This window comes from Tiliqua scincoides, chromosome 8 (genome assembly GCF_035046505.1).
Source record: "Tiliqua scincoides isolate rTilSci1 chromosome 8, rTilSci1.hap2, whole genome shotgun sequence".
Classification (NCBI taxonomy): Eukaryota; Metazoa; Chordata; class Lepidosauria; order Squamata; family Scincidae; genus Tiliqua; species Tiliqua scincoides.
In genome coordinates this window covers 8076226-8094694 of record NC_089828.1, presented here as the reverse complement: position 1 = coordinate 8094694, position 18469 = coordinate 8076226, and the positions used below count along the sequence as shown (strand labels likewise).

General features: G+C 46.8%; 1 protein-coding gene and 1 pseudogene across 2 annotated transcripts in view; both read right to left on the bottom strand.

Annotated features, from left to right (window-relative positions):
- Positions 1-3961: 3961 nt before the first annotated feature.
- Positions 3962-18469, bottom strand: part of MAP2K5 (mitogen-activated protein kinase kinase 5) — a 148603-nt gene continuing 134095 nt past the window's right edge. For both annotated transcript variants that reach the window (XM_066635045.1, XM_066635047.1), the window contains one exon: positions 3962-4552. In XM_066635045.1, coding sequence (XP_066491142.1) covers positions 4436-4552 — 117 coding nt within the window. In that variant the 3' untranslated portion in view covers positions 3962-4435. The remainder of the gene's footprint in view (positions 4553-18469) is intronic.
- Positions 14085-14201, bottom strand: LOC136659675 (5S ribosomal RNA; annotated as a pseudogene).

The window sequence follows — 18469 nt, the reverse complement described above, 5'->3', positions numbered from 1 at the left end:
AGATTATGTGACCTGAAAAGTTGGGAAATGGAATGGGCTGTCACCTCTCCCTAACTGGAGTTGGTAAGGGCATATAGGATTGATAGATGAAGGTGGGGGGGGGGGGGGAAGACATCATAGATCCTGAAATGGATGCTAATCTCCAGCAACATTATGGGAGAAGAAGGCATGAAGAAAGGTGCTGGAAAGTTCCAGAAGTGGGAGGTCACCACTGGAGATGGAACTGGCTATTGCCCAGTGAAAGGTGGTGAGACCTCCAGAGCAGGAGCAGAGACCAGGAAGGGCTCAGGCATCATCCCCTTTCAACTTACCCCTTGCAAGTGTACCTACACGCAACCATTACTACTTTGGATCCCTTTGCTTCCCCACTTTTCCACCCGGCCACCATTCCACTCTGCACCATCACCATTTCATTTCCACTTCATGCAAAGGATGTGATCATTATGCTTGGTGACACATTATACTAGCCATGGAGAGAAACTGGTGGGCAATGATTCCACATGGTGGTGGCATGCTCTACAAAACTGCTGGCCACATGAACCTCTCAAACTGCTTGGAAAGGCCCCATGCCAGCCAAACTCCACCAGGAATGCCTACAAAACATGGAGGTATTTTAGGAGGGCAAGGCTACTTTCCAGATATGGGAAAACCCAGTACTGACTGATATGAACTGATTCTTCGTCTTATCTATTTTTATCCTGGAGCATCCAAGCATTTCCCTGATGGGCAAACAAGGACCCAGAAGGCGGATTACTTTGTTCTTCTCTGCTTTGAGCAAATTTAATAGTACAGAGTTATGTTAAAAGGATGCCTGGAAGCAACTTTAGACCACCTGTAGTAGTACATTTCAGATGTGAGGATGAAGAATATCAAAGCTGTACTGACCATGTACAGAGAGCATTTGCAGGTTAGCCAGAGAGGGGCTTTGCTCAGGTTAAACTTCTAGAACAGATGCAATTAACAGAGGCAGTTAGTGGGGGTGGGTGGGTGCCTCCCCCTTTTTGCCAATGTTGTTGGCAACCTTCAGTCTCGAAAGACTATGGTATCGTGCTCTGAAAGGTGGTTCTGGAACAGCGTCTAGTGTGGCTGAAAAGGCTGATTCAGGAGTGACAATCCCTTCCACAATCTGTCCCTGGCTATGGGCCTTCCTTCTTTGCCTCTTTGCCTCAGTCTGTTGGCCAAGTGTCTCTTCAAACTGGGAAAGGCCATGCTGCACAGCCTGCCTCCAAGTGGGCCGCTCAGAGGCCAGGGTTTCCCACCTGTTGAGGTCCACTCCTAAGGCCTTCAGATCCTTCTTGCAGATGTCCTTGTATCACAGCTGTGGTCTACCTGTAGGGCACTTTCCTTGCACGAGTTCTCCATAGAGGAGATCCTTTGGGATCCGGCCATCATCCATTCTCACAACATGACCAAGCCAACAGGTTGCCAATGTAGGGTCCTCGGAATGGTCTAGACTAGAGGCACCAAGAACAGCTCTAGAGTTGATGCTCAGCTGGTCTGAGGCTCTCAGCCTCTGTCTGAACAGCAACCCACTCAGGACCCCCAAACCAAGGTGCTTTAGGAGGAAGAGTGAGAGACAATGCATAAGGTGGGATTATTTAGAATATTGCTATACCACTTTCCATCAGAAAAGTTCTCAAAGCAGTTTACATACCAGGAGCAACAAGAAGGTGGTTCCCTGTCCTGATGGAAAGTAAAAGACCCAACAGAGCTAGATGTTGTGGGGCGTGGGAGAAGGAAAGCATCGCCATCATTTAATTCCATTCATTGTTACCTCTGCAAAGCATCTTGCTGGTGGCCATATAAGATGTGGCCCTACGTCAGAGAGAGGGAAAACTCTGAGGGCCAGTTCCAAAACCAAATACATCATTTGGTGGCTTGCTTCAGCCTGTGCTTAGTTACAGGATTGTTTCTGCTATTATTGTATGTATACAGTTTGTAAACAACTTATAAAGGGCAGTGGCATAGCTGGAGGGGGGCGGAGCGCCCAGGCTGGCAGGGGGGTGGGCAAGCGGCCCCTCCCTTCAGAGCCATTCCTGGCGGGGGGAGCAAAACAGAGTCATTCGTCTCCATTTTGCTCCCCCTGTCAGGAATGGCTCCGAAGGGAGGGGCTGCTTGCCCGCCACGCTGTGGCCCCCTGCCAGCCTGGGCGCTCCAACCCCCCTCCAGCTACACCACCGAGAAAGGTTTAATGCAAGCTAGAGAAGGAGATGAAGGGCAAATGGCTAATTAATTATAGTAAGTGATTGTCAACCCCAAAGGGTCCTTTCTAAGCAGGCCACCAGCTCCCTTCTAAAACTGCTAATTGACACTTTCTATAATGGATACTATTCATCACTAATCGATTTGCATCCTTTATCCATTTTTGATATAGGATACAATCTTTTTGGTTCGTACTTTGGGGATTGAGAACACAGTTTTCCAGGGGAAAATATTTACTGGGGGCGAGGGGAGGAAAATTGTCGTTTTATGAACTTGTACACTAAACGTAACAGAAAGACCTTTTATTCAGGAAAGGTATACGCTGAATGTTAGAAGATAAATAAATGAGAAAGCTGCCTCAGCCCACTTGGCTCAAAGGAAAGAAATTTGTCTCACTTTTAGAAAAAGCACCTGCAGCTACCGGTCACATTGAGTCATTCATTGTACTGTTATCTGCCAGAAAGGTTGTGACATTGGAGCAATTAAGACAAACTTTAGTCTATAAGTTCATGCCTGCAATCTCTATCCTTCACCTGAAGATTGATGATCCCTCCAAGGAAGGAAGCAAAGTCTTTTCCAGGCTACCTCTGAAGTAACAGTCAGGATTTGTAACTGTTCAGCAGAAATTTCTCACTACAAGGGGCCTGTGTTCCTTTCAATCTTTTATGATGCTCTTCAGGTTTTTACTGACTTAGCCAGCCAGCCAGCCACACACACACAAACCTTCCCCCCGAGTAAACACTGTTGTTGCTGGTGTCATAAAATCACGTAAGTGGGCAGACTTCTGAAGAACATAGATTGAGAAACAATGATGAGCTCTCTGAAATACATTTTAAATACAAAAAAAGATCCCATAAATACAGCTGCAAAACAGAAAGGGAAATTTGAATTAACAAAATGGGTAATGCTGGGGGTGTGCATGTTTTTAATTCTTAACCTCTCTGATTGCTTGTTACCCTGAAAGCGTTTGCTGTTTAGACAACAGAAAACAAAAATGGTTTTAGGGCAGGATGTTGTGAAGAAACTTCCATGTGTGCCTATTCTATGCTTTAGGGCCTTTTCTCTTTGAGAGTCCTTTGAAAAGCAGATTTATCTAGACCAGCAATTTTCAACCAGTGTGCCACAGCACACTGGTGTGTCATTAATGGTCTGCAGGTGTGCCACAGGAGTTTGGGGGAGGGTCTTATACTAGTAGGGCCATTGGGGGGTGAAAGCCCCTGGATGGCACTGTGGTGTGCCTTGTCAGTTGTCAAAAAACGGATGGTGTGCCCTGACAATTTTAGCACCTTGTTACTGTGTCATGAAATGAAAAAGGTTGAAAATTGCTGATCTAGACCATCTCCTCATGCAGATGACAGCTGCATGTGACACGGGGGGGGGGGGAGTTGGATACACATGCTAGATGTACAGCCCTGTACAAAGTTTACAGTTCCCTTCATTTGCCATAGGGAAAGGCAAGGAATCCGAACAGGCTGCACACAACTCCAGTGCAGCCAAGTGCATGACATGTGCGGTGGATGGGTGTGTCCAGGGGTATCTGGCCAGCTTTGGGGAACTAGATTTTGGTCTGACCTGGCAAGACAGTTGCCGTGTGCTTGGTTCAAACTCAGCCACTGTGACATTACCCCACTCCAAGAGGAAAGCAAAATGCTTTGTGTGCTGGCCTCGTTTCCCAGCACTTAAGAATTGCTCCTGGGGCTATTTTGATTAACAACCTGCAAAAGCATAATGAATACAAATTCAGGAGACATCCTGAGACTGATACTTGATACACTTTTTATTCTTCCAAGACAGTCACATTTCCTCTGGTCAATCAATTTCTACTTCATTTTGATATTTAAAAATTCAAAACCCAAGCAGTATATTTTTGACTTCATGGACCAAAACAACCACTCAGTTCATGCCAGGAATGATTAAAAAGCTTTTTAAAGTTTGCAAAATAATAGAAAGTGTATAAAATACTCTGAAGCCAAGAAATATACAGTAAGTTTAATACAACAGATAATAATAATAATATATTGTCTTAAGGCTGAAGTGTTCAGCGTGACAAATGATCTTCAGGTGGCATTTAGTGAGCTTGCAGAAGAATCTTCCCTTGCCACACACATGGCCAAATGCCTCCATCTTGCTCTTGGGCAAAGCCTCCCATCACAGCCTCAGGAGTCTGGGTGAGCTGGGGCTTGTGTCAGGCTCTCTCTCTCCTGCGTGGGCATTTATTGGGCTCCTCTTCCATTCATTGTGGTCCCTGCTGCTGTTGCTGCTGCAAGCGCCTCTCCTCCAGCATCCGACACACCCACATGGAGACCACCTCAGCATTCCCATCATTGTACTGGACGATGAAAAGGTGGCCCTGAGAGAAGCAAAGATGGACGAGGTCAAGAAACTTAGGCACATAAAAAAACCTTCCCAGATCTCCCCGATCCAGGGACCCTTTGACTGGAGATGCCAAGAGCTGAGTCTGGGGGTCTTCTGCATGTCAAGTATATGTTCCACCCCACTGAGCTCTGGGTCCTGCTGCTGGCTCTTTCAATGTTTAAAAGAAGAGTTTTAAATTAAAAATATTTGAGAAAGGCACAAACACAGGATAGCGAAGGGTGCACGGGCAAATCTCAGAACAGCAGAGGAGGAATGGGCTCCCCCACGCCTGTCAGCACCCTGCATATGAAGATACTGTAGTGAAGACTTAGCCAGACTGCCCCCTCTCCTTCTGAGAGTAAACCATAACATTTCTTTACCTGGGTGTGCATCACACTCACATGTTATCTCTGATCCCATGAGCAACCCAGACATGACAGTATCTGTGGGTCTGCAAGCATCACCTCTCTGAGACATCTAAGAATGTAACAGGAAACAGTTGGACAATTTCCTCTGTTGCCACTGACGGCAGGTGGCCATTTCAAGAAGAAGAAGAAGAAAGGAGGAGAGATTCTCAGAACCCTGCAACAGGCGATGAAACCCATGATCTGCAGCACAGTCAGATATGCATCAGCCTTGTGATACATGAAATTATACTACAGATGTCACTGAGAATGTGCAGAATAATTTTCTACCTATGAATAACTGAATTTGCTTTTCCACTGCAGGCTTCCCCTTGCCCTGGGATTAGGGGGCTGGGTTCTCAGGACAAACGTGTGCCTTCCAGGCAGATGTGAGCCCTGAAATGTCCTGCATAAGAAGCCTCCCCTCACTGCCACAGTCTCTCACTTTTTCTCTTGTCAAGAGACACTGACATTCAAGGCTACTGGCTAAGTAGGAATTTGAACCTGGGTCTCCCACAGCCAAAACCAGCACTTGGCCTTCTGCAGCCCACTGAGCCTTTCACCAACCTGGCCTCTCAAGAGCAGCACATGATCAAGGGACAGCAAAGCAGAAGCTGAGGCAATTGTGCTCCAGAAAAACTGCACCAGCCTCATCAACTGTCTGATGGAGTTGCTGGCTCTCATTTCCTTTGTCCCCAATGGCCAATTGAAACAATTAAACTGGTGAGGGCTGGAAAAATGCGGCCCCCAAACTCTTCAGGAAAAAGAAGATGGAAGTGTCTGAGCAAAGGCAAGAGAGCTGCAAAGCGGGTGGAGACAGAAGTGGGACAAATGGGTGGTGGAGGGAGAGATGCAGCGAAAGGAGTGGAGGATGCTGGAGCTGTAATCACATTAGCAAGATGGAGATTTAGCAATGAGGCCTTTGACTCAATAAAAAAAGCTCCTGTATGTTGGGCAGCCAAAAACAATTCCTCAGCCTGGTCACAGTTTAGCAACGTATGTATGGTTGACGTATGGCTGTTAAGTGTTCACGTCTGGGCAGGCAAGTCCTGTCCTTTCCATGTCTCCTCATATTTTTTTATTTTAAATAAATAGGGCAATGTTAAGCCTCCAGTCACTCTGGACGGCACAAAGAACCAAAGCATGTTCAGGATTGGTCTAAGTTCACCACCACTTCCAGTGTGTGGCAATGAGCCAAAGAGAGAGACTGGTCCCACCTCTTATCCAAACAGCAGCATGCTTTGGGCAGCAAAGCTCCTCCCTCTTTACAGTGAGAATGCTGGGAACTTTTCTCTATCCTGTGCACTTTCCTCTCCTGCACTGACATCCTGATTTCTTTTTCCTCTTCTCCCCCTCCAAAAAAACCCCCACTAATTGCAAAATTATATCCTCATTATCAAAGTGCCTAATATTTCCTTGGCAATGTGCTTATATTGAAAACATGACCAGGCCCTGCCCATATGCTCACTGTCAACAGACATGATCGAAAAAGAAAAAGGGAGCAGGAGGAAAGAGGAAAAGAAGTACATTCAGGTGCCAGTTTTCACAGAACTGTTAAGACACAGACAGATTCTAAATTACTTTTCTGATGGCCTGACATGAATATCTTGTCCCTGCCAAGTGTGCCATTTCTCCTTCTTGGCTCCCTGGTCAAGAGTGGTGTCTAGTCTTAGAGTAATTACTCTTACTGGCTTCACAGAATGCCACAAGGTTAAATCCACTTAAGTGTTTGTAAAACTCTTGGAGATCCCTGGAGGACAGGAACAAAGGTCCTTATTCACAATAAAACCTACAACTACCTGCCTGGCCTTTTAAATAAGTGAACCACAAACAAAACTGGTAAAGGAGGGTCAGGGAAGGATGGTAAGAGAAACAAATCAAGATCCCAGAGACAAAAGGAGAGCACACGCACTGGGCCAGTAAAAGCAGCCATTAAACAACGTCAGGCCGGTTTCTTCCATGAATCTCCTTTACAACACAGAAGCTTCCTGCTGCGGAAGAAGCATCTCGCACCAGTGAAAAAGTTACCTGCTTTGCTTAGTATTAGCCACAGCAAGTGGGACAGCATGGAAACCTGGAAGGCAATGGCAGGTGTGTGCACGCAGGAGACACACTTGGCTGGGAGGTTAAGTGAGCTGCATCTGACACACTGCCACAAATGCCTAGCTAGGATCCCGCACTTCAGCAGATGCCATATGAAAACAGAGACACTGGTTGGATGCTGCACAAAATGACTAGTCCAGTCCCCTTTGGGTGAAGTGGGGGGCAAGCATGGGAGGCCTGCTGCTGTCCAGGGAGCCTGGAGTGTGTAACACATCTGGTTGCTTCTTCAGTTCCATACAGGGTTTCCTTTTACTGATGCTGAAAGAGCAATTAACCAAAGACAGTTCCTGTAATAGTCCTACATCTGATCACCCACAACTGTCGGCTGGTTCTCATCTGGCCCTTTGCTCTGCAGCAGGTCAACACACAGCTCCGATATCCTTAGATAACAACAACATCTCTCAGTTAAGCTGCCTTCGTCCTGCAGAAATGAATGGTGTCCCCACATGTCCCTCAGGAGCTTTATCTGCAAAAGCATTCACTGCTTAAATGAAAACTATGACAACCTCGGTTTTTAGCACCACTTTCCTACAGGAGGAAATGTTCAAAATAACTCAATGTTTTAATTTATTTGGGGGGGGGGCGTACTGCTGTAAAGAGAGTTCTGAGATGGTAGTCAAAGAGGAAGAGTGAGTTGGGGACAGGCGGCAGCACATGGGCAAGGGCTGTCCTACACTCCACATCTGCTTGCTGTCTCCCTCTGCTGTGCTGCCCACCAATCCCCTTCTGGCTTGCTTTTTGCAAGTGGGAAGACAACTGGGGCAACAGCAGAGAGAAAACCGGCCACTATCCCACCTCCTCACCACTGAGCCGCAGTGGGGTGAGCAAGAACAGGTGAAGTGCCACCATCTTGGCGACCAACAAGCTCCACTTCAACCTGTTTATTTTGAACAAGATCAGCATGGAGGAACAGGCCCTACATCAGAGCCACGGGTCAGAAGACTCGCAGTGGATTCTGGATTGCCATATTCCAAGTGCATGAGGAGGTGAAGGTGCATGGGAGAGGGTGGCAAAATGGGGCTTGGACTGGCCCTGGCTGGATGCTACCCTCAGGTTCAGAGGTCACATGCCTCTGAATACCACTTGCAGGGAAGCAACACTGAGAGAGGCATCCTGCCTCCAAGGACAGTGCAGACTAATACATACAAATTCCACATCCCCCCTTTTTCAAGGGAGTGTCATCCCAAGCGCGAATCTCCGGCCTTTCAAACCTGCTACCAGCTGGTACTCTGCTGATGATCAGGCCAAATCCAGTTCACGCACTACTTTGCATGCGGCATGTAAAATGGCACCACAATCGCCAAACCAGAAGGTAACATTGACCAGAAGTCATCTCGCTACATGTTTGAACTTGATGCAGAAGCAGCAGGGAAAGAGCATTTGGGATGAGTTTAGCAGGAAACTGCAACGTGGCAGCTGCAGGAAAAAAGGGGGCCTGCTCCAGGCTGGATATCTGGTGAGGCAAGGAGGGCCTGGTTGACACAATCCTGTTCCGCAAGCCAGAACCGCTCCAGATGCCACAAGACAAGGGGGAGGGAGTCTCAGAAAGAAAAAGGATGATGGGAAAGGAAGGATGCTGAAAGCAGACGTGGAAGGGCAGAGCATCCCCCTCGCTTACGCTTGGATCAATGTTTCTCCACTGGTGACCGGATTCCACTGAGGCGGAAGACAAGCAGGACTGTAGGTGGTAATGAAAGACACTGCTAGAGGGGCTGAATGGAGCAAGGGAAAAAAAGAAAGAAAGGAAGAAACAAGTCAGCCACATCAGAAATGGAACTGGCAGTTTGTGCAGGTATAATGAAGTTCCAGGCTGTTAGAAAGAGACAGAACCCATTTGTTAACCAGACACACTCATTCCTAAGGAAAGGAGAAACAAACACAACATACAAGCACAGGCAGGAGAGGAAATAATTGTATCTAAAGCAAGAGGATGTCTATTCCAAGGGAATGCTGGCTGCCTTTCGGTGCATTTCAGCAACAAATAAACGTTGCCGGTGCCAACGGGACCCACATTAGCCTTGAGCAATAGAGGTCCGGGATCCAAACGGTAGCACCCTGTGGTACTTAAGTATTCCTGTATTGATTCCCTTCATTTTGCAAGGTAATGTTGCAGAAATGTAAATGCACAGAAGCTTGAAATACGTTTTCTCTTGCAGCAAACACCCCCAAACGAGATACAACCTTGAGTTATCCGCTTGGCGTAGTATTGGGACACATCAGCCCCTGGAGTTGGCTCGGGATTTATGTCCTGATGATGAGAGGAGGCACCCACCCACCGCAAACCCCAGTACACATGGGGATTTGGGGAAGTCCATATTCATGGGAGGGGGGTACGTGACCCAGGACATCTGTCTTGAACGATGCCCCCTAATTGGAACCTGTGGAATCCAGACACTCTATGCCCTCACCCCAAATCTGGCTTTCTTGCCTTCTGTTTCAAGACTCTCCAAAATTACCCCCCCGTCTCAAGAATGGAGGCTGTGGGGAACCCAAGCAAAAGCCCATACTGCAATGCAGACAGCCTGCTGGCAGCATGCGTTCTACTTTCCCACGGCTTTACTACCCAAGAAAGAATTGGGTCTGGCTTAAGAACTGGCTTAAGTATCATTGGGATGGGTCAGGGTCCCACTGGTGCCCCTGGAAGGTGGGGGCTGTAAAACTGAAGAGCCATCAGCCACTGCATGGAAGCTGCTGGACGCAGGCCTCTAGTGCCCAGCTCCTTGTACAGGGAGATGCTCTTTACAGTCTCACATAATACCAGAACCAGGGGACATCCACTAAAATTGAGTGTTGGGCGGATTAGGACAGACAAAAGAAAATATTTCTTTACTCAGCGTGTGGTTGGTCTGTGGAACTCCTTGCCACAGGGTGTGGTGACGGCATCTGGCCTGAATGCCTTTAAAAAGGGATTGGACAAGTTTCTGGAGGAAAAATCCATTATGGGTTACAAGCCATGATGTGTATGTGCAACCTCCTGATTTTACAAATGGGCTATGTCAGAATGCCAATGCAAGGGAGGGCACCAGGATGCAGGTCTCTTGTTATCTGGTGTGCTCCCTGGGGCATTTGGTGGGCCGCTGTGAGATACAGGAAGCTGGACTAGATGGGCCTATGGCCTGATCCAGTGGGGCTGTTCTTATGTTCTTATGTACCTGACCAGTGCTGGCTGGACAGGTCCCTGCTCTGCCTCTAGGCCTGGCTCATTTTCCTGCTTCTTCCAGGAGCCCTTCGACTGAGCCCCCCCCCCCCACTCCAGCACTGACAAGGTGATGACACATTGTGCAGGAAACACTGACTGCCACATCAACTTGGCTTCATGCACAAGGGCTCCTGCCACAATTTATTGCCTGACAAAAATCAGCTAGGCCCAGAAAAGTCACATAATCTATGCTTGGAGAGCTTATTCCAAGCACTCCAAGATTCTTAGGGTTGTTGTAACTTAACAAAAAAAGGTGTTTGTGGGGGGGGGGGGGGAGATTGACAGAGATCCCAGGACTGTGGAAAGGAAGCCCATACACAGAGGAAAGATGATGACATTGGTTCTAGGAAAAAATGAAGAATGGATTGAAGAAAGACTACTAAAACGTGCAGACACACTTTAGACTTATAGATTTGATAAGACATGGACATCTTATTTATTTTGGTTAATTTGTTGTTCTTTTTCCTTTGGTCCCTGAAGTTCTTACAGCTACAGTAATGACAGCGACAGAACAGCTCATACCTTATCAGCCTCTGTATCTACTTGAGAACCAGGGAGCAACATACGATTATTCTGGCCAGTCATATTTAAGGAGAGAAAAACGTGCATTTCTCTTTCTTGAATTTTGCCTCCAGTGAATACTGTGATCACAGCGAAGGGGGCTGAGCACCTTCTCTAGAGTAGCTGTGTACACTCAAGGGAAAGTTCCTCCTTTCCACAGGAACAAGCCCAGTCCTGGGAAAGGTCAGGCTGGACAGGTCCAGGGATGGATGTGGGTGACTGTCAGCCAACCTAATTTTCTGTGCCAACTCTGAAAATGAGATAAACAATGACAAACCAGCCTTTTTAAATGAACTTGTCACATCCCATTTGTTTGAGAAGCACGGCCTTTTGCGAGCAGCTGGACTGCCACAGAAGGATTAACCCTTTCCAAATCAAACCCCTATTGGTGGCTGTGATGACTTGGGCCCCGATGACTCTCTGACTTAAGAACATAAGAAGAGCCCGCTGGATCAGGCCATAGGCCCATCTAGTCCAGCTTCCTGTATCTCACAGTGGCCCACCAAATGCCTCAGGGAGCACACAGGACCACAAGAGACCTGCATCCTGATGCCGTCCCTTGCATCTGGCACTCTGAGGTAACCTACCTCTAAAACCAGAAGCTTGCACATACCTATCGTAACCTGTGATGGACTTTCCTCCAAAAATTTGTCCAATCCCCTCTTAAAGGCATATAGGCAAGATGCCATCACTACTTCCTGGGGCAAGGAATTTGGGGACTTCATCTTGAAATGACTGCTGCGTACATTCTCTGCAAGTCCCAAAGAGGCTTTATAGGGAGAGGGGCTTTATCCTGAGGCAGGACACCTCCAAAAGGAACATGCAAGCTCTTCATTGCCTGCGCTGCCTGTGAGGGAACTTCCCTGAGCTTGAATTGTACTTAAACCATCCAATCTAACTGGCTCTGCAATGAGTTCCTGCCCTTCAGGACACAGGCTGGGAGATGAACCAGAGAACCTCCCTGCCAGGTGGTGAAGGGAGACTCATTCTGGGGCTGCTCATCATGGGGGGGCCTTGATGAGATGCAGCAGTTGCTGCTTGTATCTCATCCCCAGGGCCACATCAGACATGATATGACTGGAGTCTTTTCCTCTTTTGCGCATGTGTTATTTGGACTGGAGCTGTGGGGAAAGGGTGAGACACCCTCTCCCTGATCCAAACAAACCCCCTCTCCATGGGTGCTTTACGAAGCAAGAAAGAGACACTGAAATGTCCACATCACATCTAGATTGGCACTTTTTGAGAGGACAGGGTGTAGGGAAGGAGGTTTTATGCTTTTAGTACATTGTATTTGTATGTTTTCTATCTCATCAGGGAATTTTTTTTAAACGTAAGAGTTTCTGATGCTATCTGGTTTTAAATTTAAAATGTTGATAGGTTTTTTTAAAATAAACATAGCGATTAAAACACTTGTATACAGCTTTTCTTTAAAAAGTGGCTTATTACACAGCATAATTTTTATAACTTGCACAGATAAAACCTAAAATCTGTCAACAGTATCAACAAAACTGCAAATCAGAGGACACGCCAACAGAACATCTGCAAAGAAAGATCATCAATGAGATTCTGAAAAGGCCCCTCAAGTTAGGCAGACCCTGGGGAGGGAACTCTGGTTGCTGGGCTGTTGGGGCCACCTCAGAGAAGGCCCTGCCCCTAATTCAAGCAGACAACCCTTCTCTGTAGGGAATCTACAGTAAGACCTCCCCAGTTCACAGTAAGCCTGGAGGCTCACTGGAGAAGCATCTTTGAAGCTGAGGTGGAACAGGTTGTCTAAAGCTTTTAGAGGTGACAGCAGGCACCCTGAATCAGGCTTGGACACCATTTGACAACCAGCATAGTTCTTGCCATAGTGATGTTGCAGGATCCCATAAACAGTACCACATTAAAAGCTGGGCTGTGGCAGTTCCTCCTTTCCTAGGATGAACAGTTGTGTTTAGCGGGGAATGTGAGGTTTGGAAAGCAGGACAATAAGAAATCAAACAGGGCTTTCAAATCCTTACTTTCAGAGGTAGAAAGTTAAAGACACCAGATGCTGTTATCAGTCAGAAGGGACAACTCTGTTAAAGCAGGTCTGAGGAAAGGTCTGAATTCAGAACATCAGAACAAGAGATCCCAACTGTTGCACTTGGAGGCAACCTTTATCTGAAGGATCTCAGGGTCCTCCAATGGCATTTCAAGCACAGTTTATTAGTGTGTGATATGAAAAGGGTGCTTTTATTGCATGATATAATGCAATGGAACCGTGGGCACTCTGCAGAAAGACCTTGCACTCAGAAGTGTAATGAACCCAGAGCCCGACAAACATTCTACTGTACATTAACCTATCGTTAACGGCACATTAGGGCTGGGGGCATCGCACGCTTGTTGGTCAGGACTCCGTTAGGACAGCACAGAGAGAAAGAGGAAGAGAGGGAAAAAGGAAAAAGCACAATGCCTTCAGGGGCTTAAGGCAAATGGAGAAAATAAACTTTTCTCTTGGCTACAGGATCTGATTTGTAAAAGGATTTCCTTCCTTGCTTAGCATGCACAATTATGAGACACTGTGCTCCGGAAAAAACTTTTGTCTGGAGGTATTTAAAAATGTTGCTTCCACTGGTGCTTCTCTGGGCAGCAGTGCAGTGTGGAGGCTTTTCATCACACATAATATGGCGGCTTTGAGGCTGTCTCTGCCTGAAACCTGTTCAGGTCTCTCAGGTGCTCCTTTGGCTCAGGTCTGACACACATTAAAAAATCATCAACTTCCCTTATCCTGATTCCAATCACATTTGGTCTTTTTTCTTTCTGATATGCACCCACTACAATTGCCTGAACATCAGCAGAAGGTATTCTGACAGACCTCCTTGTGGTTTAACAAGCCAACCACATGCAGGAGCCAACAATGGAGTGCCACCGTAGAAAGTGAAGTTGTCTTTGGCCACAGGCAATGACTGCTCATGTGCAAGGTGGCATGTGGGCCAAGTTGAATTCTTTACCCTGCCCCATGTGAACTATTCTAGGATCACCACAGAGGAGACCACAGGAGTACCCAGAAAGTTCATTGATGCCAGAGGCTTGTTGTACTGATCTATTTCTCCCCCACCCACCCTCCACTGCTGCCTGCGTGTCTTCTGTGGTGATGTTCCTATGGACTAGAAAGAGCTCTTCCTCTCTGGTCATCAAGCCACTTGTCATTCAAGCACTGTCTTATAGCCAGGAATTTTCTAATGGTGTATCCTATCTTGGTTGGTTGGCAACCTTCAGTCTCGAAAGACTATGGTATAAGCCTACAGCATCCGGTATTCCCAGGCGGTCTCCCATCCAAGTACTAACCAGGCCTGACCCTGCTTAGCTTCCGAGATCAGACGAGATTGGGCATGTGCAGGGTAACAGCTGCTATCCTATCTCACTTCAACTGCAAACAGTGACTCAATGTTCCCCCTATCCCTGCTATTGATGGGCTACCATATAGGGCTTTGGAGCATGGGCTATCCCATGATCGCATCCTGCAGAGACCTCCAAGACACAGCCGGTGCTGCACAATGGAATTGCTGACAGCAGAAGACAACTGTATATAGGTCTGATGCAAGAGAATGCAGGCAAGTGCGGATGGCTGCATTGCTTTGTCTTCTCAAACTGGTCCAGTGTATACCTACAACAGTGAAGAGGTGGTGCAAGTAAGGCAGCACCCTTGATTTGGACCACCTGATCTGCAAAAAGGCTTTGAGAGCAACTCTGCAGCTCCCCAGAACTCTTCAGCAGGCAACCTGTCTGCAAACTTTCAGACTTCTACAAACACACCAGGCAAGGAAAATGAGCAGGCAGGGTATAACCAGATCCATTTCAAGATGCTGAATTTGGTCACTTGCAGGTTCAATGTCCTCCCACAGACTGTAATTAAAATGTCCATTAACACACAGGAGAGACAATGGGTTTGAATCTTGCAGCCAGCCCAACATGTGGAGAGGCTCTGAGAGCTGCCATTTTAAAACTCTCCCTCAAAATGGTCGCAAACATTAATCATCCCCGCACTTCAAATGTTCCGATATCCACCTGGCTACACTATTAAAATAAAACTTGCTGCCCCAGGGAAATCCTACTTATTCTTAATTGTTTCGAGGCTTTGATGGGCTTTTAATCTAAGATTAATTTATGCAATTTTAAATAACTCTTCTTATGATTAATAAGCTTGAAAATTAAAAGGAGTCTAAAGCAATTATAATGAGCATTTGGTCATAACCTCATTAGGCGAAGGAGGGAAGGATACAAGGCTGGGATTCTTACAAGATTACAATTTAAGGTTACTTCTGGAGAAGTCAAACACAGCTCCCCAAACTGCAAAGGCAGATTAGCCCAGGTCAGTTGGGGGCAGTGGAGAAACAGCAGCTATGTGGATCATCTTGCTAATGATATTGTCCTAGGGGCAGAGTAAAATGGAAGGATTTCAGAGATGGAATGGGGGGGATCCGTCTTGTTTAGAACGCACGTTATTCTGAATGTCATGCTTCTCTTGCTAGGAATTCATGGAAGGTTCTGAGAGGGCCCATGAAGACACTTCCCTATCTTCTGTTTGAAATTCACCATTGCGTGTCACAGGGACAGAGGAAGCCGCCTTCCTTGAACCATCTGCTTCCATACTGCTGGCAGTGGCTCTCCAGGAAGGCTTTTCTGCCCTACCTGGAGATGCTGCCAGGAGCTGAACCTGGGACCTCCGGTATGCAAAGCAGGAGCTCCACTACCAAGCCCCAGTCCCTTCCTGTCAAGATAAAATGTCCTGATTGCAGGTGACTGGGGTTGGGGGTAAAAGTATTCTAACCTGGAATTACCTATAAAACTTTGGGCAGTGCATAATGTGCCCCTCAGTGACCCGAGGAGATCATTTCATGAAAGACAGACCTTAAGGGGTTTGAATTAAGAGCCGCAAAGCTAAACTGAGGCTTCCTCACTCTTAAGTCCCCAAGAACCAGCCCCCCTGGGCTGGCTGATGTGCTTCTCTTGAGCCTTGGTTTTGCCTGCGGCAGTCCTCGGCCTAGACAAACCTGACACAGTAAGGTCATCATGTACTGCTACTTGAGCATTTATAAAGAGCTTTTCACTTCATATTTATTGTAAGGGCCACTTGCGTCTCTGTAAACAAAGCTGGAAGTGTGGAGTATGCTGGGATTGCTGCCAGAGCACCCAGAATTTCCCCTTCTGTTTACGCTAAAGAGCCCCTGCTGAGGAAGGGATCCCACGCCAGCCTTGGAGCATGATGCTGCTCCCTCCACCAGGAAGACAAGGGGCCAGGTAGTTTGTGCTCCAAGGATCCCACAGCTGCACATGGTCAGTTTTTAAAGGCAGGAGGACAATTCTCCTTCTATGAAGGGGAAGGAAGCAAAGGCAATTTGCCCACGCCATGGAACCTGATTCCTCCACCAGCACCTCTCCCCCACTGCTGACTCCCCAGTGCCTTCAAAGTGGGTCACTGTTGCTCAGGGAGGGAGGTGCTTTTCCCTCCCCCCATCAAAAAGGGCCCAGCTTTGGAGCAGAGAAAAAATCTGGATCCTGGGCTGGGACAGGAAGTGATCCCAGCAGGTTGACAGGGTGAGAGGCTCCTCTTGCCACCATTCTGAGTCAACAGCCCACTCTCTCTTCTCACCGCTTTTTCCTTCAACTCAGGAGTCCCTGCTTATTATGTGATTAGAACACCTGTGCTTCCAGGCTGGGTTGAAACAAACTGGGGAAAGGGAGTTTCTTGCACCAAAATGCCACTGCATTTCACTCTTCTGCACATGGTCATTTCCTATCAGCCCCTTTCCACTCTACCACCCCAACTAATAACCCACCCCCATTCCTTGGTCACTGGGCCCTTTCAGTAGTCCCTTGCTGTGTTGGTCCAAAGTGGGCAAATAAGTCCCTGAGGTCAGGAGCAGAGCACTTCAGAGTTCTTCACAGTGCCAGAAACATGCTCGGCTTGTGCTAAATGTAAGTCAATACATATACTGCAGCACGCAATATATTGCTGCGGCAGCAATGGTTACCTTATTAAATTATAGACAATTAGCAATTCACACCAAATAAAGGATAGTTTAACACAGCAAATTCTGGTCAAAAAGCAGACAAACTTGCATGAGAACTAACTTTTCTCCAGCAGCAGCTCCTACTTCAACAAACCGGAACTTTCTGAGGCTGAGCATCTTGGACTTCAGAGGAAGTTAAAATCACAAACCTTGGAGAGGGTGCGCCACAGAGTAAAAAAAATCATGTTTAATTAAAAAATTAGAAAGTGGAGCAGGCTGCAAACACAGAGGTTTATTGAAAAAATTTAAATTCCTGTCAAGCCCATTTAAACATAGGAGCCCTTCATAGCCAATTAGTTGCTCCATGTGAATGCAGGATAAAACTTAGGCCTGGTCACTGTTCAAAAGCAAGCCCACTGTGAGGTGCTGGGGAGGAAAAAAATTAACTAAAATCAGGAGTGTATGAAATATTTATCCTCCCAGTTTATCACGATGGGGCTTGCAAAGTGTAAATGAGACAAAAATCGATTCCTTGTCGCCCTCAAATCAATCCCCCCAAATGGTTCAGGGCATCTGTTTCCACTGAATTTTGTTTACTATGGCAGATTTTGCCTTAATTGTGGTTGTTTATCTCCCAGTGTCCCTGGGGACCTAATCTCTCGATAACTAATACTTAACACTCATTCCACATCTAAAGCTACTTTGAATCCTCAACAGGTTTCGGGGGCTCTTAAAATTATTGAAAACGGTGGAGGCAGGCAACCCAGGCGCTTTGTGAGAGGGGCATTCTCTTATCTACAACCAGCTGGGTCCAATCACCACCAGGGATGGAGACAACAAAGGTGCTAAAAGGCTCTTTCACAATTGCAGTTGTGCCACCGGGAATTCAGGGGATAAAAAAGAGCTTTGATGGAGAAGGGGGGAAAAATCTGAACAAGAGGGTTGTGGCCGTCTAGCCAAAGAAAGTTACGGTCATAATGAAATGCTGTCAATCACCATGAAAATCCAATTAAGAAGCCTTCAGCATAGGCTCTCTTAAGTAGAAATATGTCCTCCATTTACACAAAATTTCGTCAACTCTACAAACGAGAATGTGCTTTGAGTTATTTAAAAACAGGTTTTGCTCCTCCCATGAATCCTGTGCATACACAAACATGTATGTTCCTGAGTCCCTACAGGATGGAATCCCTCATTTTCACATGAGCATCTTGGGAATGTTGGAAATGTGAACCAGATCCCAAAGCAGGAGGATTCATCCTGCAGCCCACAATTTCACTCTGCAGTATTTTAAAGGCACAGCGCTGTATATACTGGGGATATAAGTACCTTGCCAAATCAGACCTAAAGACACCTCATGACTGGGCTTTTGTAGAGGGAAAATATCAGTCTTTGCACCAGCGGCACTGAGTGTCTGTCATTTCATCCTGTTCCATTTGGAAGCCTATTTTTATCCATTTAGACAAACCATTAAAGTGGAAAGGCCACTCATTTCAGTGGGTCACATGTGGGAGAAGTCCCTAGTGGATGGTGTCCTGGATTAACAAGCAGGGACTGGCTTATCTCTTCACTCAAACAGTGCACCACCTCAGACTGATTCAGATAACCGTGAGGGTAGTTCTGTGCACAGTTCAGAAAGACGTGGCAAAAAGTAGCCTGTCAGTGGTAGACCA